Source organism: Stomoxys calcitrans, chromosome 5 (assembly GCF_963082655.1).
Source record: "Stomoxys calcitrans chromosome 5, idStoCalc2.1, whole genome shotgun sequence".
Lineage (NCBI taxonomy): Eukaryota > Metazoa > Arthropoda > Insecta > Diptera > Muscidae > Stomoxys > Stomoxys calcitrans.
This window is the reverse complement of record NC_081556.1, coordinates 74,085,197-74,104,465: the sequence shown is the minus strand read 5'-3', so window position 1 is coordinate 74,104,465 and position 19,269 is coordinate 74,085,197. Positions and strand designations below refer to the sequence as shown.

The following is a 19,269-nucleotide window of genomic DNA, read 5'->3' as shown; positions in this document are numbered from 1 at the left end:
GACCAGTTTGGGGGGTGTTTTAGGGGATGGGGCGGACACTCAGTGACTTGGCTTTGAAAATATATATCAGATTCGTGTTAGGTACCCCATCCGAAATTTGGATACCAAATTTTTGTTTGTAGGTTCCTATAAGGCGTTTCTGAAAATTAGGGTAAAGGGGAGAGTCCGCTCCCCCCTTCAGATATCAAAAAATGTAGTACCCTATTTTCACCACTGGATCATTATGCACCATCAGTGAAATTTTCAAGAAAATTAGTTCAGCCTTTTCTGAGTCTATAAGGAACACACAAACAAACACAAATTGATTTTTATGTGTAAGATACTGATACATTGGAATGGGTGAGAATTTCCAGAATTGAATAATATTTGCCTAATTCACAGCAAACGAAAAATAAAGGGAAATCCAAATCACTACTTAAACGTCATCGCTTAATTTGTAACACTCAAAATATAGGCCTAGGATGTATAAGTATATAAAATATCAGAAAATTATTGTCATGATCATATTGCGCCTTGCAATTGGTGAAAGGGGATTATGATAAATATTTCTTTCGCTGATACTGTACTATTCTGCAGTGTACTCTTACAGTAGCAGATAACTCCTATGGAAAGAAAATGGGCAATTTCTCACACTTTGCTTTCGAATCTTTTTCGACTCTGCAATTTTTATGTAACAAAATATAAAGTAAATTTCATTTTATAGCCTCGTCTTGCTCTGTCTTTGTGCACACGAATCTATCGATGAAAGTTGACGGAGCGCTTGCGAATTTTTGGGTGAATTTTTATGACATTTTAAGTAGTCGTAAAATGGAACACTTGATGGGACATTAATCGACGTTTATTCACTCATTGCCAGCGAGTAAGAAGGAATGGAATCGGACGCCATCTGGTATGCGGCAAGTGGCCTGGGACACAAGTAATAAATCCATATGTGTGAAAGTGTTGAAGGATTTCGTTGGCGCAGTGCAATACCAAGATCCTTTTGCCATTTCATCAGTCTGCGGCATATGGCAGGAGTTGGATTTTCAATCAGTTCAGTTTTTGGAAACATTCATAAAAAAAGTTTTATGCTTGTGTGTACTTAGGAAAATCGCTTGCTCCACTGCATGCCTGCCCGCCTGCCTGCCAGTCGGGCTGACAAAAAAGGGATAGTTCGTTAAAAGTTTCCATGGCGTGTTATTTCAACAATATGTTCCCTCACTGTGGGATATCTTAGGCTTAAATACATAATTGGAAATCCTAATGAGAAGTTTGAATTAAGGGCACCAAATGTGACACAAACCATTTAGTTTATGATCGGGTCCGTTTTTGGGTTACATAAAGGGTTTGCCATAAAAGAGGATATGAGGGATTTGCCTACTGCGTGTAGTTGACAGATTAACACTGTAATGCCACATAGCAAAATTTCGAAACTAAAATCGTACGGTTACATCAAACGAACCATTCTCAGATTTGCTGTTGAAGAAGTATGCAAAACATTATATTAACAACCCTGATTGGGTGGAATCGACTCTGCAATCACAGCATTATTCAAACTGTCTCTGTTCCAATGTATTTGTTGTTTTATTCTTTTTTTTTAAGAATATCAAGGAATTATCAGTCTCCAGTTGGAGTCCTGAGCTAAGAGATGGAGATGGACTACACTGATAGAAAAAAGGCTGTACCAGTGCCTGCTGGTATTATTCGCATTATTGGCAAACATCTTATATATAAAATTATAATTGTGTTTGTTTGTTCCGTATAGACTCAAAAACGGCTGAATCGATGTTCTTGAAATTTTCACAGATTGTGTAGGTTGGTCTGAAAGGAAACATAGGCTATGTAATTTTTATACCCTACTCCACTACTGTGGTACAGGGTATTATAACTTAGTGACACCCAAAAGGACGAGAGATAGACCCATTGATAAGTAAAGCGATCGACTCAGAATCACTTTTTAATTCAATTTGGCTATGTCCGTCTGTCTGTCTGTCCGTTTGTCCATGTTAATTTGTGTACAAAGTACAGGTCGCAGTTTTCATCCGATCGTCTTCAAATTTGGTACAGGCATGTTTTTCGGCGTAGAGACGAAGCCTATTGGGAAAAATCGGTTCAGATTTGGATATAGCTCCCATATATATTTTCGTCCAATTTTCAGTAATATTGCAATAAAATGGTCTTTTTTAAACCGATTCTCTCAAAACTTTGCAGGAAGGATTTTCTCTTGACTCTCGACATTACTGGTGAATTTCATGGAAATCGCTTCAGATTTAGATATAGCTCTCATATATAAATATCGCCCGAGTTTACCTTCTGGAGTCACAGCAAGCGCATTTATTGACCCATCTTGCCAAACCTTCGCAAAACGCTTTGCTCGACGACTGTCACAGTATCTGAGAAGTTTGCTCGAAATCGGTTCAGATTTATATATGTTCATCCGATTTTGAGAAGTATTGCTAGAAAGTGCTTAGTTTTTAACGGATTCTTTCGAAATTTTGCAGGAAGGATTTTTTTACGAGACTCGATATTACTGGCGAATTCCAAAGAAATCGGCCCAGATTTAGATATAGCTGTCATATATGTATATCGCCAGATTTTCATCCCAAGAGCTACTGCAAGCCCATATAAACCGATCTTGGGCCTTGACTTCTTGAGCCTCTACATGGCGCAATTCTCGTCCGATTTGATTTGAAATTTTGCACTTAGTGTTTTGATGTCACTTCCAACAACTGTGCCAAGTATGGTTCAAATCGGTCCATAACCTGATATAGCTGCCATATAAACCGATCTTGGGTCTTGACTTCTTAACCTTTTAGAAGACGGAATTATTATCCGATTTGACTGAAATTTTCCACATAGTGTCTTGATATCACTTCCAACAACTGTGCCAAGTATGGTTCAAATCGGTCCATAACCTGATATAGCTGCCATATAAACCGATCTTGGGTCTTAACTTCTTTAGCTTTTAGAAGGCGCAATTCCTATCCGATTTGGCTGTAATTTTGCACGTGGTGTTTTGGTATCATTTCCAACATTTATGCAAAGTATCGTCCAAATCGGTTCATACCGATCTGGGATCTTGAGTTCTTGAACTTCTAGAGAGCGCAATTCTCATCCGACTTGGCAAACATTTTGTACAACGGTTTCTCCCATGGCCTCCAACATACGTGTGCAATATGGTCTCAATCGATTTATAGCTTGACACAGCTCCCATATAAACCGATCTCCCGATTTTGCTTCTTGAGCCCCGAATCGGACTATAACATGTTATAGCTCCTCTTCCGTCCATATTCATTATTCTTTGTTAGCCTAAAAAGAGATACTGCGCAAAGAACTCGACAGATGCGATCCATGGTAGAGGGTATATAAGATTCGGCCCGGCCGAACTTAGCACGCTCTTACTTGTTTGATATTGGAAAAGGGATCAAATGAAAGGTATTTGGGAGTAGATTACGACGGGAAGGTACAATAGCCTATATAATTTGTTGATATCGGAATATGGTTCAATTAAGAATCGGCACCATATGTGTGGGGACAACAATCACAAAATATATTGTAATGTCCTTGCCAGATTTCGAACCCAGGTGTTCAGCGGTACAGTTTATTACGTTTATGTAGATTAACAAAGACTAAATTATGATTATTTAATTGGTACATAATAACATAGACAACTAAAACATGATGGTGGACCTATTAGCGTTAAGCCACACTAAGTGAGTAGCACTAAAATTTAATTTAGAGCCATCTATTGTTTGTTTACAATTGGATCAAATGAATGGAAACGCCAACGCGAGCAAAAACTGGGCAAAATTGTTGATCATATACACAGGCATTCACAAAACTTAATGCAGCCGTAAAGTTCGTTTATTTGGCATTTCTACAAAAAAAATTTGTCAAATAAAACAACTTTAAGTCTTCATACAGTTTTATGAACATGATAAATAATATTTATCTTGGTAATGATAACCTATCGGTCCTTTCGGTTAGGTTAGGTTGAAAAGACTGCGCAGATATTAATTTGCCCCATGCCACTATGGACATACACCTAAGCCAGTAAGCGGCTTTTTATGCGCTCAAAAAACTATAAAGTAACCTCTAAAAAGAAAATTTTAAGTTAGGAATTCCGTGCTAATTGATTTCAAAGTTGGTTCATGTCGGATATACCGGTATCTGTTGGACGCGAAAGCTGTGCAATGACAAAGGAAATGCTCCAAAGTCTGATCATCTTCCCCGCATGCCCTACGCACCAAATTTACATAAGTGAGCTCGTAGACCTATGTGTCCCGTTATGATACCAATAGCTATACTGACCTCCTTCTTGCTTCCTTTCAGTAATAGCCCAGTCTTTTCACGAACTGGACCCCCCCATAGGATTTTCGCCGTCCTATCGACCGTTTCGCTGTTCCACAATGTTGCATGCGCATTCGTCGCCCACTCCCTTAACTCGGTCTGCGTCGACCCGAAAGGCTTCGGGTTAACCAAGTTTATTGACGGCAGTCCTCTGGCCTTCACCGCCAAATCGTCTGCCCTTTCATTTACCCTTACTCCGTTAAGGCCCGGCACCCAAACGATGCGGATTTTGCCATCCTCAGAGAAGGCGTTAATCTCCTTCTTACACTGCAAGACTGTTCGTGACCTTACCATCCTGGTTGTTATTGCTCTTATGGCAATTTTACTGTCGGTAAAGATGTTCACACTCGTCGTCCTCGAGTTAGCTTCACACCACCTCACGCATTTCGTGATCGCCCGGATCTCTGCCTGCAGGACCATAATATGGTCAGGCAGTCTAAAACAGATCTGAGTTACTGGGTTCTCAATGTAAACCCCCAGGCCCACTCTGACCTCTAGCTTTGATCCTTCCGTGTAACATGATCATCTACATGGCAACACTAGAGTTCCGTCAATCCAAGACTGTGCCGATGGCAGCAGTGCCTCGCTCTCGACTTCAAGGTTCACCTCAGGTATCCAATCGGAAACCTCTTCCCTTCCTTCCAGGTTTCCTATCGTCGCCTCGATTATACCGCGATGGTATGAGCTGCTCCCATCCTCAATCCATTCTCCCATCGCCTTAAGTCTCATAGCCGCAGCGGCTGCCTCACACTTAATCTGTATGTCAATGGGTCGGATATCTAGAATAGTCTCCAGTGCCCTAGTGGGCGTGGTCCTCATCGCTCCTATGCCTTTGCCAAGACAACATATCCTCTGAAACTGGTGTATGGTCCTTATGTTGCACTTTTTCTCCATAGCAGTCCACCAAACTACTGAGGCGTAAGTAAGTATTGGTCTAATCACGCTCCTGTAGAGCCAGTGGACTATCCTAGGATTCAGGCCCCATTGCGAGCCTTCGGCCCGTCTACATAGTGCCCAGCATCTGTGAGCCTTCTCAGTACGCTCCTGAATGTGACACTTCCAATTCAGACTCCTGTCCAAAATCACACCTAAGTATTTGACCTTGTCAGATATCGAAATCGTCGTATTGAGGAAACGAGATGCCTTATATTGGCCCACCTTCGTCTTCCTCGTGAACAGGCATATTTCAGTCTTCTCTGGGTTAACATTGAGACCTCTGGGTCTAGCCCAGTCATATGCCATATGCAAGACCCTTTCGGCCTTTCTACATAGCTCGTTCGGATCCTAACCCCTTAGAAGTATTATAACATCGTCTGCGTAGCAGACGTGTTCAAATCCCTCCTCAGCCAGCGTCCGTAATAGGTCATTTATGGTGGTCACCCATAGGAGTGGCGATAAAATGCCCCCTGTGGCGTGCCCTGTGCCACTTTCTCTCTTATATTTTTGCCATCAGACTCACAATTTATCCACCTATTCCTTAGCATATGGTTTATCCAGTTTCTAAGGACCAGATCTACCCGGTACTGGTCTAAGGTTAGGATCAGTGTGTCGGTCCGCAAATTGTTAAAAGCCACCTCGATGTCAATGCATACCGCCAGTGTGTACGTTTTGGCATCAAAGGATTCTTCTATTTTATGCACAACCTCGTTCAGGGCAGTCTCCACCGACATTCCCTTGACAGAGACATGCTGTTTGTATTTGAGCAGTTCGTTGGATGTCATACTATTGGTTGCCCAAAAAGTAATTGCGGTTTTTTTAAAAGAAAGTAAATGCATTTTTAATAGAACTTAGAATGAACTTTAATCAAATATACTTTTTTACACTTTTTTTCTAAAGCAAGCTAAAAGTAACAGCTGATAACTGACAGAAGAAAGAATGCAATTACAGAGTCACAAGCTGTGAAAAAATTTGTCAACGCCGACTATATGAAAAATCCGCAATTACTTTTTGGGCAACCCAATATTTATCATGGTGTCCACAATACGTTCCATGGTTTTGAGTAGAAAGAACGTAAAGCTTATGGGTCTTTAGGCCTTTGGTGTCGCATAACTTGCCTTGCCGGGCTTAGGTATAAACACCACCCTTGCCTCCTGCCAGGCTTTCGGAGTATATGCAAGTGCTAGACACTCTGTGAAAATTTTGGCCAGGTGAGGCGCCAGATAGTCTGTCTCTTTTTGTAGTAACGCCGGAAATATTCCATCAGGTCCGGGTGACTTAAATGGTTTAAAGCTCCTCAAGGATTCCTTCACCATAAATATCATCAAAAGCCTCAACATGTCCCACTTTGTCTCTGCTCTCACTCCCATGTCGTCTTCTGAAGTTTCAATTTGGACATGGGTTTTTGAGAGAAAATTTTTTATCTTTGCGCGTCATTACGCTATCGACCTATTCGCTGAAAAGCTTCCAGGAGGCACGTTTTGCCGCTGTGGTAATCTTATTGTATTCCTTGAGCCGTGTGTAATACGCATTCCAATAAACATCTGCCTTTGTACGACGTGCTCTGTTAAAAATCTGCGGACCTCTTTCCCAATATTGAGGATCTCCCCGGTCATCCAGGGTTTTTCTTGGGCTGATTTCCTTTCCCGAAAAGGACAACTATGAATGAAATTTCCGTCAATGTCTTCTATGCTTAGACAATCTAAATTATATTGCCCAAGTCTACTTCTGTGTAGCCTTCTGAATTTTGTTCAGTTGGTTTTCAACTTATTCCGGAAGCTTAACGGATTCGGCGCAGCCCGTGCTATTCTAAACCTAATGTAGCGATAGTCAGAGAAAGAGTGTTCCATGGAGACCATCCAATCCTGAACCTCATCGATTAAATTATCCGAAGATATCGTCACATCTAATACCTCCTCCCTAATACAATTAACAAAGGTAGCGGTGTTACCAATATTAAGTGTTATTAGGTCGTTAGTATTCAAGTACTCTTCCAGGGCCCCGCTTATTAGTGTTGGTACTACCCCACGAAATGTGGTGAGAGTCCGCATCACACCCTATTAGTACCACGGCTCTTAGAATAAAGAAAATTTTAATATGGGAATTTAATTCTGGTTGTTGGCGATATTATTTTTTATCTTTCCCATTCTACGACAAATCTTGACTAAAAGTGTTTTAGGTAGTTTAACTGCCTACTTTGTCATAAATGAAAAAAGAAAAAATAAATAAAAACAAGTAAGGAGAGGAAAAAGTCGGGGGGTGCCGACTTTATTATAACCTACACCTACCTTATAAGAACAAAGTGGGAGCTGTATCTAATTCTGAACCAATTTTAGTGCACCTAGGCGAATATTTTCAGATGGGTTATTAAACAACCCGTATCAAACTTCGAGCAAAGCAAACATGTTGAAACTGTAATAAATACGGTTGACAAATGACAACATTGTTGCAAATTACCCAAAATTTGACGAACATATATATGTTGTAGTAGGCATCGAGGAAAGCGTTGTGCACAATTTTAGCAAGACTGGTCAATAAATGCGCTTGCAGTGAAGTGAAAATCGGGCGACATACATATATGGCAGCTATATCTTAATCTGAACCGATTTTCATGAAATTCACTATTAACATATATATTCTTGATCATGATGATATTTTAAGTCGATTAAGGCATGTCCGTCCGTCTGTCTAAAGCACGCTAACCTTAAATGGAGTAAAGGTAGGAGCTTGAAATTTTGCACAAATACTTCTTATTAGTGTAGGGATTGTAAATGGGCCAAATCGGTCCATGTTTTGGTATAGCTGTCATATAAAACGATCTTGAGTCTTGACTTCTTGAGCCTCTAGAGGGCGCAATTCCCGTCCGATTTGACTAAAATTTTGCACGTAGTGTATTGGTATCACTTTCAACAACTGTGTTACGTATAATTGAAGTCGGTTCCTAATCTGGTATAGCTGTCATATAAACCGATCTTGGATCTTGACTTCTTGGGACAATAGAGGACGCAATTCTCATCCGATTTGGCTGAAATTTTGCATGAAGTGTTTTGTTATGACTGACAATAAATGTGTTAAGTATGGCGTAAATCTGTACATAACCTGCTATAGCTGTCATATAAACCGATCTGGGATCTTGACTTCTTGAGCCTCTAAAGGGCGCAATTCTCATTCGATTTGGCAGAAATTTCGTACAACGTCTTCTCTCATGACATTCAACTTTCGTGTCTAATATGGTCTGAATCAATCTATAGCTTGATACAGCTCCCATATAAACCGATCTCCCGATTTTGCTTCTTGAGCCCCTACAAGGCGCAATTCTTATCCCAATGTACTGAAATATTACACAATGCTAGAAGTCATTGTTCAGCATTGAATTCATTAATGATTCGAATCAGACTATGACTATATATAGCTCCAATGGCATTACAACTCTTATTCATTGTTCTTTGTTTGTCCAAAAAGAGATACAGCGTAAAGAACTCGACAAATGCGATTCATGGTGGAGGATATATAAGATTCGGCCCGGCCACATTTAGCACGCTTTTGTTGTTATTTTAGTTATTTGTTTCTGGTTGTGATTAGGCAATATCTTTTATTTCAAAAAATTAAAATCTTTTCTTTATTTATTTAGTTTACTATCCTTCCTATAACCCATCATAAACTCAGCAGTCAGACAGCTGTTATGAAATGGCAAAAGTGTTTGTTACTATCAGCAGTCTCGTTTTCTATGAGTATATACAAATACCTAAACGAGGCCCAATACAACTAATTGTTTCAAAATTCATCAAAATGGGACTAGTAATCATATTTTATGAGCTTAAAAGTCAAATCAGTAGATCGATCTATAATGGGGTTATATCAAGATAGAGTCAAAGACAATCTTTCAATTTGCCTATGGTAATGAAAATGCAAAGTCTCAGCCCAATAGATGGATGGACGTGACTAGAATTTAACAGCGGTGAACAATATATATGTACTTTATCGGTGTCACACATGGAATCTCAAATTGAATATACATACATACATATGTATATCCCCTTCTTTGTTGGTAGATGTAAAAAACTGAATTAAAGAACTTAACTCACTTGTACTTACCGAATTACTTATCAATGATGGTAATAAAAACTACAAACGATCACAGTATGTAACATATTTTATTTGATTGATTCGGTTCTGATTTGTTTATAGTCTATATAATAAACCTTAAAATATAAAAAAAGAACTCCAGGTTATTCATTAAGAGAAATCAAACAAAAACACACATTTGAAGAATACGATTGATATACAGAGATAAAATAATACAACATTTTCTTAGGGATAATTAGAAACGAAGACTATGGAAGTTTGAGGCTATACAACGTGAATGTAAATCTAAATATCTTTAATTATCGATTGATACATTCGAACACACTCAATATATTCTTATGTAAATAGATGTTATATGTACGTAGGTATAATCCATATATACAGATATGTTATTAAGTTTATGAACTCTTGACAAGTAAACTGAATGATTGTGAGTAAACTACAAAATATTTAACTTCTTTCTTCATATCAAAATTAACTTCCTCGCGTAGATGACTGGCAGTGGTGTTTTCAAGGGAGAAAGACATACCTAAAGCACTAGAGTGATTAGAGAGTCATCCATGGTTTTGCAACAATAGAATTTGTGCACGCCACCTTTCATGGAACACGTTATTAGTGAAGAATTCATTCAATCATTATGATGGAAGCTACTTGGAAACCATTCGATCGATCGCACATCTATTCAACTAATCATTTGTTAATTTGTCTATTGTTTTATTTTTGGTTGCAAACAGACAATAGCTACTCCTAAAATGACCTAGGGGCTTTCTGGATGATTTGCTTCAACTTTGGGTTGGCCATAATTAAACAGATAGCCCTCATGGTAGATTTTGCATAATAGAACTTTCGTTTTTTATTGGTGAAAAGATTTGTTTGTAACTTTCGTTGTTTGATTTTTTCTATTGTTTTCTTTTTTTTTTCGCTGTGGAGGTCTTGCTTTATTTTAAATTTTATTTCATTTAATTCTTTCTAAGTGTGATATTGTGTTATAACAGTGAACAAATAAAAATTATTCTTTTGTATTATCTGGTTTGTGTTATTTTGATTTATTTTTTAAAATTGTGTTTCGTTGTTGCTCGGTATTCTTTTGTGGCTAGGTTTTATGTTCTTCTATTGTGTCATAGGTCATAATGACTAAAGACTACACAGTTTCTAGTCTAAGGGTTTGTGATAAATGCTTCTTCATTCTAGTCGAATAAAATCGATGTTTTATTACGTTTCCTATAAATATTATGTGTCGTTTGTAATAGTATTTTTATTTTTGTATATATGTGTGTCAGAATTTGTAAAGATGTTTAGATTTGTACAGATTTCATAGTTATATAATTTTTTCTTTGCTACATACAAAAAATACGATATGGAAGTTTCTTTTCATATGTGATTCACAATATATCTACAGCACAGTTGTTTTTTTTTCTATTTATTGTATTTGATTTATATAATCGTTTGAGGGCAGTATTTTATAATACATACATTGGCAGGATGTTTTCTTTTAAGGTTTTATTTTGTAATGACTTTTTTCTGAATTGAGATTTTTGCTACATTCTTGCAATGATATGGGTTTTGACTAATATGAAAAATATGGAAGGGCAGGCCTATTTTTGCAATACTTCACAGTGCAAAGTTTTAAAAATTGTAGGTAGGCGGCATCGGCGGACCTTAGCCTTACCCTACAAAGTGCAAAATTGTGGAAAACGTTAAATGCATTTGTGTCAACTATATGTGTATATGTCCCATTAGCTTTTTGGAAGATTCAAGGTTTAAATGAAAATAACTTATGTATGGAAAAAATTGAGGAGTGGATTACGAATAAATTAAACCCAAGTAATGGGGGGTCACCCCACTTCCTAAGTGGGCATATTAACCGAACCTGGCTATATGGGACTCAAATGAAAGGTAGCTGGGACAAGGTAACGAACATTAAAATCTGTGTCCAAGTTCTAGATGGCGCTTTAACTCCTGAAATCAACTAAAATAGATTGAATGAATCAGTTATCCAATATTAGGGCTAATGTTTGGGGTCCCAAACTCCCACAAATCGTACACAATTACCAACAATGGCAATATGGACTTAAATTACAGATATTTGGAAGAAGAGCATGAATTTGATTTTAGGCGAAATGTCTGGGGGCCATCCCAACCCCAAAAAGAACTCCTTATTTTCACGAACGCCTGATTTTGGAGATTTGTTTCTGTTGTTTTTGTAGCCACATTTTCATGTGGAGGTGGCGATCCTCGTCACTCTCCTGTAGGTGAGCAAGCCCGTCCTGGTCTAAAAGACCGATCGCCGCGGGAACAGGGTAGCCATTGGTTATTTAAAGGCACCAATAACTCGCCTTGTCATAGGCACTCAGTATTTGTGCAAGAGCCGGTGACTCCCGGCCTCTCACTGAGACTCTCCATACGGAGTAGCTGCAACGACGATCCTCGTCACTCTCCTGTAGGGATAGCCATTGGTAATTTGAAGGCGCCAGTAACTCGCATTGTCATAGGCACTCAGTATTTGTGCAAGAGCCGGTGCCGCCCGGCCTCTCACTAAGACTCTCCATATGGAGTAGCTGCAACGACGATCCTCGTCACTCTCCTGTAGGGGTAGCCATTGGTAATTTAAAGGCGCTAGTAACTCGCATTGTCATAGGCACTCAGTATTTGTGCAAGAGCCGGTGCCGCGCGGCCTCTCACTGAGACTCTCCATATGGAGTAGCTGCAACGGCGATCCTCGTCACTCTCCTGTAGGTGAGCAAGCCCGTTCCGTTCCAAAAGACCGATCGCCGCGGAAACAGGGTAGCCATTGGCTATTTAAAGGCGCCAGTAACTCGCCTTGTCATAGGCACTCAGTATTTGTGCAAGCCCGGCGTCCCACTGAGACTCTCCGTTCGATACCCCTGATTTTCCGCGGCTGCCATTGCAGCTTTTCCGTATGGAGCATTACACGATCCGCAACCTGTGGACGCGCCCGGTAGATCGCAGCTAAGCAGTGAACACTACACAAATCGGACCTCAATGTTCCAGTCTGTGTGGTGCTCTCAGATATACCGTGCCGGGTCTGAGATTAATGGCCCAAGCAAGCTAAAAACAAAAATTTGGTATCCATTGCTCTGGTGGGGTGCCTAAGGTTTCCACCCCCAATACCCTCCTGGATATATAGATCTATTAGGACAATATGGAATTCAAATGAAAGGTATAGAGCAAAAAACGAATCTGATAATAATTGACGGTCTTCAAAAGCTCACAATAATTGTTTTTCATTCTGATTAGAAGCTGTATCAAGTTGCGCACCGAATTAGGGCATACATGGCGCAGATGTTAAGTCATAACAATTGTTTAAAAAATTGCGCCCTCCATGTCTAAAACAAGTGCCAATTTTAGCATACCCACAACACGGACAAATTAATTATCCTATATTTTCCACCATATCCAAATACGGGCCGATTAGTATCATATGTGGCTTAGGTGCCCAGAAATCGTATACCAGTCCCAGCGGTTAAAAATGCGCCGTTTATGGGCTTAAGACCCTAAATTGACAAATTGGTCTATACCCAAATTGGATACCCACCCTATAATGGAGGGATATTCACTTCGTTTGTAACATCTCGATATATCGAAGTTGTGACATTTTAAGTCGATGCAGCCTTGAATGTTCGTCTGTCTGTGAAAATCACGATATCGGTCGAACAAATAAAGATATACGCTTGAAAATTTAAAGCGTCTGGAAAAAACATGTTTAGTTATTCATATTATTGGGTTGTCCAAAAAGTAAATGCGGATTTTTTAAAAGAAAGTAAATGCCTTTTTTCATAAAACTTAGAATAAACTTTAATCAAATATACTTTTTTACACTTTTTTTTCTAAAGCAAGCTAAAAGTAACAGCTGATAACTGACAGAATAAAGAATGCAATTACAGAGTCACAAGCTGTGAAAAAAATTTGTCAACGCCGACTATATGAAAAATCCGCAACTACTTTTTGGGCAACCCAATAAATCAAAAAGCTTACTTTGTGAAGAAATACACGTTTATTGATTTGAGATGGGAGTTGGCATAATCAAAAATTGCCTTTAAGTTTTCACTGAAGAATAACATATACAGCGGTTTGTTTATTTTCTCAGTTCGAATAAAAAAATCATTACAACATAAAAGTTAAAAAAAAACATTAATGTTTTTTTCCGTTTTCAAAATTGGGGGTTCCATTTAAACATTTTGTAAATGCTTCGATTGTGGTTTATTTCTACTCGCACTCAGTATGTTCCAGAAGCGTCTAAAACAACCAGGTTTCTTTTCTATGGCCACGAATCTCTCCTCCTCCAGTATGGTGTCCAAAATGTAATAACTGCTCAAATTGAATGGTGGTGGTGGCAAAATTGGAGGTTGTCATGAAATTGTGCAGTTTTTGCCATCACTTCCCCCTCCACCGCCAGTGCCTCCTAGGACTGAGTTTGTGCTGCTGACCATTGGTCCGACACCAGCTGGACCGCCTGCAGATGAACCGTAGAAAGAGTTGGTGGTATTGCCCGTCTGCTCCAACATGGCCTGTTTTTTCTTTTTCTCATAGGCAATGGCATCGTTGGGAACATATGAGACACGCACGCCGCCATAGTGTTTGCGTGCTGGCAAACGGTACACATAATCGTCCATATCGCTCGAAGAGCTAGACGAGCATGTGGAACAAACGCTGGCTGCATCGCAATTATCCGAATTTCTCACAGCACTTGAGCCAGCCTGAGTCTGAGCGTTGTGTAATCGTAAATTGCTTTGATTGATTTGAATCTCAGAGCTGCTGCGCGACTGGTTGCGCCTGCGCCGTCTGCGTCGGGCATTTGAGTTGTCAGTGTAACTTTTCGAGCGTGACATGGTGTCATGGAGGCTGTGGAAGCGAACCTCTTTTGTGGCATGGCGATTGTTCTCCTCGTCCTCATACTCCTCGTCATCGTCAATGTCGTTTTTAATGCGCTCATAATTGTCGTGAGGTGAGGCGTTGAAACCATTATCATTCTCATGATCCAAATCTAATTCATTGGTTAGTTCTTGAGTGGACTGTGTCATATCCGAGGCAGTGGGAGAGTTTAACATGATTTTATCTATGCTCTGATAGCTGTGAGAGTCCTCGCCCTTGGACACCAGCATATCGGGCAGGGAGGCGGTGATATTGGAATCTCCGAATATTGTCTTGTCTCCATCGCAAATATTATCCAAACTTATGCCTAATTCTGTAAGGTCTATGGGTGGTGGATGGGCCGGCCTAGGAATGCCAGGCACCGCAACATTCTCCATATTCCGTGCAAGCATTAGGCGACCCAAGTCCTCCCTTCTCTGTCGTTCCTGACGTTCCAAAAGATCACCAGCACTTCCCGAACTTTTTCCACCGTGTTTATCTTTACTATGCGACCCCTTACCTGGGCGAGGTGATCGAGCAATTTGGCTGGTAGTGCTCGCCCTGTGTGTAGGCCTTAGTTGTGGCCCAGAACTAGTGTCCGAGGGTGTTGGCGGTTCACCTTTACTACAAGCAATAGAACAGTAGATAGTTCCGCGACGTGGCAAGAATGGCCTTCCCAGGAGTGAACAGCGGCATGTACAGCAAGAGAAACACTGATCTGTGGCATGCCAATGCTGACCGTCATGAGACATTTGTCCCTGATCCACACCTATGATTTCGCCGCAATAATCGCAGTACTCGGCGAACATGGTGTCGAAACAGCTCAAACAAAATGGTTTGCCATCGCGCATTATATACCTTTGACCGCCAAGTTGATGGTCACATTCGAAGCAAGCGAAATGCTTCATGTGCCACGTGCGGCCTTCCGCTTCGGTACATTCGTCGGAGAAAATAATCTGTAAAGAAAAAAATAGATATTTTTAAATGAGTAAAGAGCCAAATATGTAGTTTAAATGATTAGGATGATAACAAAAGGCCAAATGACATAACGGCAACACATAAAAACTATAAATCTTACTATCCCGTCACGGATTGACTATGATCACCACATAGTCGCAGGTTGTGGATAGTGGAAAGCTCCATACGGAATAGCTGCAAATACAGATTCGGACAATCAGCGGTATCGAGTGGAGAGTCTCAGTGAGAGGACGGGCTGTACCGGCTCTGATATGGACTTTTGAGGCTTAGAAGCAAACATTTTAGTGCGATCTTTACAAAATTGCATGAGGTGTTTGATTTGACGTCTCAACTTATCATTAAAATTTCATCAAAATGGTCCAGTTTTTGATAAAACTCCCATATATATCTTTCATCCAATATGGCCTTTTATGGCTGTAGCAGCCACAGTTTTAGTTCAATCTCTACAAAATTTGGCGTGATGTGTTTGATTTAACGTCTCAACAAAATTTCATCAAAATCGGTCCATTTGTAGATATAGCTCCCATAAGGGACGTAGCCAGGATTTTATTTTGAAGGGTGGGGGACCCACCCCACATTTTTTTAAAATCGAAAATTACCTAAATTCTTCTGTTACTGTAAAGTTGGTAAGGATACCTAAATGTTTTGTTTTTTTTTTTTGAAAATCGTGGTCGCAATTGTGGTGCAGGAACTGACCCATCGGCGGTGGCACTTGATCAGAGTCAGAGGTGATCAGATCGAAGATTTGCTATATCGGACTATATCTTGATATAGCCCCCATATCGACCGATCCTTCGATTTAGGGTGTTTAGGATTGAGGGTGTTTATTATCCGATTTTGCAAAAATTTCAGTTGTGTTAGGCCCTTCAACATTCTTCTTCAATTTTGCTCAGATCGGATATAGCTGTCATATAGACCGATCTCTCGATTTAAGGTCTAGCGCCCATAAAAGGCGCATTTAACGTCCGATTTAGCCAAAATTTGGGACAGTGAGTTGCGTTAGGCCCTTCGATATCCCTCTTCAAATTGCTACAGATCGGTCCAGATTTGGGTATAGCTGCCATATAGACCGATCTCCCGATTTAAGGTTTTGGGCCCATAAAAGGCGCATTTATTGTCCGATTTCGCCGAAATTTGGGACAGTGAGTTGTGTTAGGCCCTTCGACATCCTTCTTCAAATTGGCCCAGATCGGTACAGATTTTAATAAAGCTGCCATATAGACCCATCTCCCGATTTAAGGTTTCGGACCCATAAAAGGCGCATTTATTGTCCGATTTCGCCGAAATTTGGGGCAGCGAGTTAAGTTAAGCCCCTCGACATGTTTCTGCAATTTGGTCTAGATCAATCTAGATTTGCATATAGCTGCTATATAGACCGATATCTCGATTTAAAGTTTTGGACCTATAAAAGTCGCATTTATTGTTCGATTTCGCCATAAAAGGTGCATTTATAATCCGATTTCACTGAAATTTTACGCAGTCGATATTTGTGTCGCATATGGTGCAGATCGGTTTATTTTAAGATATAGCTACTAAAAAGATCAATATTTTGTTATACACAACTGAACAATGACTTGTACTTATAAGTATTTGGTCCAAATCGGAACATATTTCGATATAGTTGCTATGGGGCATAAGGTGTGCATTTTCGGCCCGGCCGAAGTTAACGCATTTTTATACCCACCACCGAAAGATGGGGGTATATTCATTTTGTCATTCCGTTTGCTACACATCGAAATATCCATTTCCGACCCTATAAAGTATATATATTCTTGATCAGCGTAAAAATCTAAGACAATCTGGACATGTCCGTCCGTCTGTCTGTTGAAATCATGCTACAGTCTTTAAAAATAAAGATATTGAGCTGAAATTTTGCACAGAAAAGCCATAAAAGCCACATTTAATATCCGAATTTGATGAAGTTTGGGACAGTGAGTTGTGTTAAGCCTTTCGACACCCTTCGTCAATTTGGCCCTGACCGGATCAGATTTGGATATAGCTGCCATATATCCGTTCCCTCGATTTAAGGTTTTGGGCCCATATAAGTCTTGATTTAAAGTTTTGAAGGGAAATTAACACATTTCGTAGTTGATTTTTCGACGAAAGTTGTAGTTTTGCAAAACTATTTTTACCTGTGTATGATGCTTCATATGACATGATGGGTTATTAGTGCCTTTAAATAGACAGTAGGTATTACTTTCCTACGGCGATCGGTCCTATTGACCGGAACGAGCATCCTCAACTACAAAAGCTTGATGAGGATCGCTACCTCTACATACAAACGTTGATACAATACCATATATCTTCCTATACTATGAAATTCTTTCGCTCGACTAATTTTTATATCCGCCACCATAGGTATATTAATTTAGTCACTTGGGTATATTAATTTAGTCACTTCGTTTGCAAAACATCGTTCTATCAATTTCCGACCCTTCAAAGTTTATACATTTCGGATCGTCGTAAAATTCCGTCTGTGCGTTCGCATTTTTAACTCGCTTTCTACGAAATTTAGAATAGTGAATTGTACAAGACCATTTGATATCTGAAACGAGTATGGTCCACATAATTCAACACTTGAATATAGCCGCCGCTGCCATATGGACCGATCTGCCGACTTAAGGTATAAAGCTCGTAAAAGGCTCATTTATTATCCGATTTCATTAAATCGGATAATAAATGATTTAATAAATGATTAAGCCGAGTAATATATAATATTTTTTTTAAAGGGTGGCGTGATCTTTTATACTTCGAACTGATTTTGTATGCCAGATTCGAAATCTACTCCCGGATACCTTTCATTTGAGTCCCACATTGACATGAACGTCCAATGTGTGTGTTTGGGGCGGCCTGTTGGGCATTTAGACTCAAATTTAAATACCATATTCGTCCCGATTGGTTCACATTTGATTTTGAGTGGTGTTTTTGGCATAAGGGGGAGAGTCCGTCCCCCTTCCGATATCGAAAAATTATATAGCCTATGTCTCCCTCCAGACAAACCTACACAATATGCGAACATTTTGAGAAAATCGGTTCTGCCGTTTTTAAGTCTATACGGAACAAACACACCGAGTTCCATATATCCGTGATAGGCTAATGTGCCCATTTAGGCATTTATGTGGGGGTGGGTTGACCGCCTATACTTTGACATGAATTTGTGTGCCAGATTCGTTATCTATTCCCGCATACGTTTCATTTCATACCCATATTGACCTTATCGGTCCACTTTTGTTTTTGTGGGTGGTGTTTTTGGGGTAACGATATCAATAAATTATAAAGCCTATTCCCACTTCCTGATCATATTCGTAATCTACTCCCGAATATTTTTCATTTGAATTCTATATTGTCATGGTCGTCAAATAAACCTTTTTTAGGGGGTTTTGGGGTTGGGGCGGCCCCCAGGTACTTGGACCCAACTTTTACTATGAAATTCGTACTCTACTCTTGAATGCCATTCATTTGAATCCCATATTGTACCGATCGGTCCACTTTTATTTTTGGGTAGTACTTTTGCCTTTCATTTAGATCATGTATTGACCCGATCGATCTACATGCCCGTTTTGAGAGGTTTTAAGTGTGAAACGGCAACAAATTCAGATGAGAGTCCCATACTCCACTCCCAAATACTTTTGCGTTTGGACCCCATATTCTGTCGATATGCCTATTTATTGATGGAGGCTTTTCATACATTCAACCCCAATATTTTTTTCAAATTCAGGTGTTTGATTCAGAAAAAGGATCCAAACAAAAAATGCACCAGCTATGGGTGCTGACCCACAGAGCTAAAATGACACAAAATGTTACAGAGATCTAGTAGAAAGTGTTGTTAGATTGAACACATATACCACCCTTCGGACAAAAAAGAATATATCGCCTGGCAGGCAGTATTAAAAATTCTTGCTTAATGTATGCCTTATTGTACCTGGAAAATTGCTTTGACATATCAGTATTTTTTATTATTTTATATAATTTTATAACAGCTAACTGGGATTTCCTATTTGCATACAAATTTTGATTTTGCTTTTAACCAAAATTTGCTAATGAAAAAAATGTATGCTCAGCATGACA

At 39.6% G+C, this 19,269-nt stretch overlaps 1 protein-coding gene across 2 annotated transcripts in view; it reads right to left on the bottom strand.

Moving 5' to 3' along the window:
• Positions 1 to 9,552: 9,552 nt before the first annotated feature.
• Positions 9,553 to 19,269, bottom strand: part of LOC106088101 (protein espinas) — a 214,736-nt gene continuing 205,019 nt past the window's right edge. For both annotated transcript variants that reach the window (XM_013253412.2, XM_013253410.2), the window contains one exon: positions 9,553 to 15,179. In XM_013253412.2, the coding sequence (XP_013108866.2) occupies positions 13,722 to 15,179 (1,458 nt within the window). In that variant the 3' untranslated portion in view covers positions 9,553 to 13,721. The remainder of the gene's footprint in view (positions 15,180 to 19,269) is intronic.